Source organism: Mus caroli, unplaced genomic scaffold (genome assembly GCF_978045245.1).
Source record: "Mus caroli unplaced genomic scaffold, Mus_caroli_1 scaffold_9, whole genome shotgun sequence".
NCBI lineage: Eukaryota > Metazoa > Chordata > Mammalia > Rodentia > Muridae > Mus > Mus caroli.
In genome coordinates this window covers 128,243,229-128,250,137 of record NW_028227264.1, presented here as the reverse complement: position 1 = coordinate 128,250,137, position 6,909 = coordinate 128,243,229, and the positions used below count along the sequence as shown (strand labels likewise).

General features: G+C 50.4%; 1 protein-coding gene across 1 annotated transcript; it reads left to right on the top strand.

The window, feature by feature from the left end:
* The first annotated feature begins 340 nt into the window (after positions 1–340).
* Suox (sulfite oxidase) lies at positions 341–4,441 on the top strand. The gene is made up of 4 exons (XM_021174274.3): positions 341–477; positions 1,730–1,793; positions 2,051–2,228; positions 2,406–4,441. Exons 2-4 carry the CDS (start codon positions 1,741–1,743, stop codon positions 3,813–3,815), a joined length of 1,641 nt encoding a protein of 546 aa, XP_021029933.1. The 5' UTR covers positions 341–477; positions 1,730–1,740; the 3' UTR covers positions 3,816–4,441.
* The last annotated feature ends 2,468 nt before the right edge of the window (positions 4,442–6,909 follow it).

Here is a 6,909-nt window from a genome sequence, read left to right as displayed (position 1 = left end):
TCAACGTTGCAACACCGAACTACCGAGGCGCGGGACATATCCGCAAAACCCTGGGTCTTCCCCGGGAATGTGGTCCCCATCCTCGTGGCCACCTTTCAAGCCCTTGTCACCTTCCACTGTATAGATGCAGAGCATCAGTGGGGCCTCACGATTCCCTACGGAGCTGCGGTCGGCTCTGGTCACCAGTGTGTGACTCCGGTCCCCGGGAGGCAGAGGCCTGTACCATCCAGGACCCGGCGACGCCCCGCCCCCCGCTTCGCGACCCGGCGACCCGGCGACCGGGCGACAGTTGACAGTCCTCGTCAAGAGCCTGCAAAGCTAGGGGCCAATGGCTGCGGAGCGGGCGAGGGGCGTGAGGACGCCTGCACAAACTGTACACGTCACGGCCGAGCCCCGCCCCGCCCCGCCCCTCCGCGCTAGGCCGCTCTAGCCGGGCACGGGGCGGGTGAAATTGTTCCGCTGCAGACATCCAGCCGGGTAAGGGGACTGCGACCGGGAGAGAAAGGAGGGAGGGCAACGGTGGGACCAAGGCGGCCAGTGCCGCCAAATCTTGGAGTAACTTGGAGCAAACTCCAAATCTTAGCAGTAGCAAAAGAACCAGTATCTCCATATATGATGTCGGTGTGCTCCTGGGGTCGCAGGCTGGTGTTCTGTCCGAATTCTGGACAGACACACCCTCCTACCTAAAGTGTCCCAGAGAGTAAGGACTACTCTTGCACCACGGAGTAGCATTTCGGTATTTAGCAGGCCGCTCCTCCCAAACCTGGAACGGGGCTGGTAAAAAGCAGGTTGCTGAAATTAAGAGTAGATGGCAGGAAGATTAGGGATCCCCGTGGCCCAGGCGTAAAGAGGAGAAAAATTCGCTTTTTCCATCTTCCTTCGCCATTTGTAAGAGTCCCATCTCTAGCATCTCAGCAACCGGCGGCTTCTTACTCCTCTCCACTTTGACCGTCCTGGGTCAGAGAGGCACTAGGTTGTGAGGAAGACACCTCAGCAGGACAGAGAGCAGAAAAACTAACTTCCTTCTCTAGCCCATCCCCTGACACCCTGGCCATTGACTCTGCTCAGTTTGCTGAGATCACTAGAATGCCATAGACTACGAGGTCAGGGTGGAGACTCTGAATTGAGGTTCAGTTCTCAGATGGGGTATTTATTTTAGAAGGGTGGAGGGAGAAAAGAGGAAAGGCCTGAGTGAATGTTATTACTTGTTTACTCTTCGTATCAGTTCCGCTGGGTAGAGATGAGGATACAAGTTCAGAGAGGCCCGCTGTGTTGCCATGGGAGCTGGTTAATGACAAGGCCTGGTTTTGCAAACCCCAGGCAGTTTGCTTCCAGGATTCTGGCTCCTTCACCCCATTAGGTTGCCACCATCTCTTGTCTGTTTTCATCAGTCTCAATTTAGAAGTAATTATAAAGTAGAGGCTGGGGATATGACTCAGTGGTAGAGTTATAATATTCTCAAGACCTTAGGTTCAATACACAGCATCATTAAAAAAAAAAAATTAGCAAACCTCTAATCTGTCCTTTAGTTCCTCTGCCTGGGGGCATTGTTCTTTCTAGAAGCCTCTGTACCTTTCCATTCCCCACTCCACCCCATTCCTTTCTGCACAGTGTGTCTCTGAAGTGCTCCAAGTGTACTCTTAATAACACATTTAGACCATGCATTCTCAGGTCTCCCAAACATGGGGTTTTCTTGGTTTGAAACCTAGAATCTATCTTCTTGTTGTAGATCTTGCCACGATGCTGCTGCGGCTATACAGATCCGTGGTTGTGAGGCTCCCACAGGCCATCAGGTAGGTTATCCCAAGCCAGTACTTATCTCCTAGTCTATCTCATAATTATCTTATCTGGTAGATATTTATCTTATCTGACATATAATATAGTACAGTGATGGAGGAAAGAGAAAGTCATATTTCACTGGTCCTACCCATCCGGAAGAAACCAAATTCCAATTGCAAACCGGTGACTAATGAGGGAGAGGTGACCGACCACACTACTTCACTGGTGCTTTCTTGGGATGTTCTGTGCTACTAATATCTCTGTCTTCCAGAGTCAAGTCAACCCCCTTGAGGCTCTGCATTCAAGCATGTTCCACAAATGATTCACTTAAGCCCCAGCATCCCAGCCTTACCTTTTCTGATGATAACTCAAGGACTCGGAGATGGAAAGTCATGGGGACCCTGTTAGGCCTGGGTGCGGTGCTGGTCTACCATGAGCAACGATGTAGGGTAAGTGGGAAAAGAGCTTCCATGTTGGAACAAAGGGATCTTATAGGCTCTGTCTTCATGCACTGCAGAAATACAACCTGCTCCCTTAATTTCCCAGACTGACTGTAGATGGGGTCAGAATGACCTAAAGTGAGTTAATATTCTCTTCCTTTCGCTTTCTCCCTCCTCAACCCTCAGGCTTCCCAGGAGTCACCACGGATGTACTCTAAAGAGGATGTGCGTTCTCACAACAACCCTAAAACTGGAGTCTGGGTAACTCTAGGCTCTGAGGTCTTCGATGTCACAAAATTTGTGGACCTGCATCCAGGAGGACCATCGAAACTGATGCTAGCAGCTGGAGGTCCCCTAGAACCCTTCTGGGCCCTCTATGCTGTGCACAACCAGCCCCATGTACGTGAGTTACTGGCCGAGTATAAGATTGGGGAACTGAACCCCGAAGATAGCATGTCCCCCTCCTTGGAAGCCTCTGACCCTTATGCTGATGATCCTATTCGTCATCCAGCCCTGAGGATTAATAGCCAGCGCCCCTTTAATGCAGAGCCTCCTCCTGAACTGCTAACAGAAGGCTACATCACACCAAATCCTATTTTCTTCACCCGTAACCATCTGCCTGTACCTAACCTGGACCCACACACCTATCGCTTACATGTAGTAGGGGCACCTGGAGGTCAGTCACTGTCTCTGTCCTTGGATGATTTGCATAAGTTTCCCAAACATGAGGTCACTGTCACTCTGCAGTGTGCTGGTAACCGGCGCTCCGAAATGAGTAAGGTCAAGGAAGTGAAAGGTCTGGAGTGGAGAACAGGGGCCATCAGCACAGCACGCTGGGCTGGGGCCCGGCTCTGTGATGTGTTAGCCCAGGCTGGTCATCGACTCTGTGACTCTGAGGCCCATGTCTGTTTTGAAGGACTGGATTCAGATCCCACTGGAACTGCCTATGGAGCATCTATCCCTCTGGCTCGGGCCATGGATCCTGAAGCCGAGGTCCTCCTGGCTTATGAAATGAATGGTCAGCCTCTACCTCGTGACCATGGCTTCCCTGTACGGGTGGTGGTTCCTGGTGTAGTAGGTGCCCGCCACGTCAAATGGCTGGGCAGAGTGAGTGTGGAGTCAGAGGAGAGTTATAGTCACTGGCAGAGGCGGGATTACAAAGGCTTTTCTCCATCTGTGGACTGGGACACGGTAAACTTTGACCTAGCTCCATCAATTCAGGAACTCCCTATCCAGTCAGCTATCACACAACCTCAAGATGGGGCCATTGTAGAGTCAGGCGAGGTGACTATCAAGGGCTATGCATGGAGTGGTGGTGGCAGGGCTGTGATTCGAGTGGATGTGTCTGTGGATGGGGGACTAACCTGGCAGGAAGCTGAGCTAGAGGGAGAGGAACAACGTCCCAGGAAGGCCTGGGCTTGGCGAATATGGCAGTTGAAAGCTCAGGTGCCAGCTGAGCAAAAGGAATTGAACATCATCTGCAAAGCTGTAGATGACAGTTACAATGTGCAGCCAGACACCGTAGCCCCAATCTGGAACCTTCGGGGTGTACTCAGCAATGCCTGGCACCGTGTCCATGTTCAGGTGGTCCCATGAAAGCATGGAACGGCACCATTTGTACCCAAAGAACCACCTAGACCTCTTCACCAACCCAGCCTTAATCCTCATTGCTGTAGATAAACATTTCCTTCCTCTCCTTGATTCGTAACCTTGTATGTACTGTGCCTTAAGCTGTACCTCGGCACACACATCTCTTCTGGCCCCTGACCCTGTGCTTGGAGAGAGGCTGCGTGGGTGAGAGAGCAGCTTGGAAAACACTTCTTTCTTACCCTATGGTCACCTCTACTTCTGATGCCCCCCCATCTGGGCCTTATTTTGCATTGCTTAGATTCTTCAGATGTGTGCGTGGTGTGTGGAATGTGTAATTACTGTACATTTTTTTTCTTCTTCATCATCTTTTTCTTGTTATTTGTTTTTTTTTTCCCCTTTCAAGACAGGGTTTCTCTGTGTAGCCCTGGTTGTCCTGGAACTCACTCTGTAGACCAGGCTGATCTCAAACTCAGAGGTTTGCCTGCCTCTGCCTCCAGAATGCTGGGATTAAAGGGGTGCGCCACCTCTGCCCAGCTACATAACTATTTTCAATTGCCTCTGGGATGCAAGGGGATTTCCCTCGTAGAGTGCTACTTTTAAAATTATTCCAATAAAGTGTCTGTTTAAGATTATGACTGGAATCTCTTGGGCCTGGACAGTGAACATGTTGCAAGAAGGAGGTATGATACTAACCCAAAGCTAGCGGGAGGGAGGTGTAGTTGCTAGAAAAATCAAGGAATGTGTCTCCCTTCTCAGATCCGCTGTCATCTGCAGCACTACCTAAATGACTGACCTGGAGATACCTATAAAGAGAGAAGTGATTTAAAAAAAAAAAAAATTTGTTGCCCTCAAACCGTTTCCCCAATTCCTGTTCTCTAGGCAGGATTGACAATGAATGCAAAAAGGAAAGAAATCAATATTATCTTAGGGAGGGCAGGGGCAAACCTTGGCACCAGGGACAGACATGTGGAGGCACGCGGGGCGACCACTGTGCACCTAGTTTGCAAATTAGATGCAGATGAGGAATAGTAGTGTGCACCTAGTTTGCAAATTAGATGCAGATGAAGGATAGATTTGACTTAACCTCTGCACCACAAGGCGTTTTGGACTTAAATCTTTCGGCGCTCGGCTATTCTCCCCTAGCTCCTCTCCCTTATTTTTTTTCCCTCAGCAGTCTCCCCGGCTTGGGGGCGCTCGGTGTTTGGCCCAGTCGCCTGTCGCGAAGAGTGGGACCGGAAGTTACTCGGGAGGGGGGAGATGGCCGTAATGGGGGGGGCTCGGTGGGGGGGCCGGTCCCTCCTCAGGTGAAGCCCCTGATGGAGATGGAGCCGCCACCACTGAGCACCCAGATCCCGGCATCGGTCTGGCTGCCGCCGCCTCAGTGACCCCATCCCCCCGCGGTGGGCCACCTGGGCCAGAGTGGGGGACTCCCCACCCCTCTTCTCCCACCCGACACGGTCCTTCTCCCTCAACCCCCAACAGCCTGCGCGCGCGCGGAGACGCCTCAGGTGAGTGAGGGGCGGAGCCCACGCGAGGCAGGGGCGGGGCTTGGCCTTCGGGGCGGGGCTTTGATTTGGACTAGAAGTGGGGAGTCGCAGCCTTGGGGGGGGGGATCTGGGTCGGAGGGACAGGAGCTTGTCTGCAGCACCTTGGCCAGAGACCTTAGGATTAGAGATGGGTAGGAAGATAGTTCCAGAGAAGGCTGAAGACAGACAGGAACTGACATGTAGGAGGCTCCTGTGTGGGTAATAGCCAAGGCAGAACAGAGGAACAACAAAAACAAAGCGACATCATCAGAAAAAGCAAGGGGCCTAGGAGCTTCATTGGGAATACTGGAGAAAAAGACACAGGCCTACCTACGACTATCTCCAGGAGGCCGTGAAAGGCTGGAGAGTTATCTGTTCTACTGTTTAAGTGAACTTGGGAAGCAGGGCTGGGGAGAAAAAGATCCACTACTCAAGATCCCTAGAGAGAAACCACAGGAGGAGCCCTATCATAAACCTCTAGATGGGAGCCATACAAACTTGGGAAGCAAAATGCCTCTTTCTGACTATTAAAACCGTCCTTAGTGTGCTTCCTCATACAGACTCATATTGATGTTTTCACCTTTTATCTACTAGAGTTGTATTGTTTGGTCTCCTGGCTTGTTAGGTTGGTTGGTTGGTGAATGTGTGTGTGTGTGTGTGTGTGTGAGAGAGAGAGAGAGAGAGAGAGAGAGAGAGAGAGCTGTATGCTGCATGCGAGGGTCACGATAACTTTGGAGTCAGTTCTCTTTTTCTGTCTTTATGTGGATTCCAGGGACTGAGCTGATGTCACCAGGTTTCAAGGCAAGCAAACCAGCAAACCGTGGTTGGGTTTTTAAAACAGAGTCTCATGTAATCCAGGCTGGCCCTGAACTCTGAAGCTCATGATGACCTCTAGCTCCTGAGTTTGTGGTTCTCCTGTTTTAACCTTCTAAGTGCTGGGATTGCATTTGTGTCTAGCTGAGTTTTCCTTCAATTTTTCTGTGGGTTGTTGTTTATTTGAAACAGGGTCTTTCTGTAGAGTCCTCATTGGCCTGAAACTCATTCAGTAGACCAGGCTGGCCTTAAACTCACAGAGATCCATTCACCTGCCTCTGCCTCCTGAGTGCAGGGATTAAAGGCATGTTCCACCATGCTCAGCTATTTGTTTGTTTGTTTGTTTTTGAGCCAGAATCTCAGTTTTCCTAGGCTAGCTTCAAATTTGTTATAGCTGAGGATAACTTTAAACTTCTGAGCCTTCTGCCTCCATCTCCCAAGTGTTGGGATTACAGGCCGTCACCATGGAAGACTGGCTACGTGTGTCTCATTTAAATCTAATCCTTTCTTGGAATAAGTGGAATGTGGACTTTCTGATATGAGCTATTTTGTAAATAAGGTACCTCTTGTGTTCATCCGAGGTCAAGAATTTATCACCAACTAGTATGTGTAAAGAGTTGCCTGCCTTTCAAAACATTCCCTTCTCTCATAAATGAAACTGCCAAGCGTTACAATCCTTACTTAGTGGCAGACTGAGACGCTGCTCTACACTGTTGCCTAGATCATCCTGAGTGGTTCCTTTAGTGTTTGGGGAGCTTAAA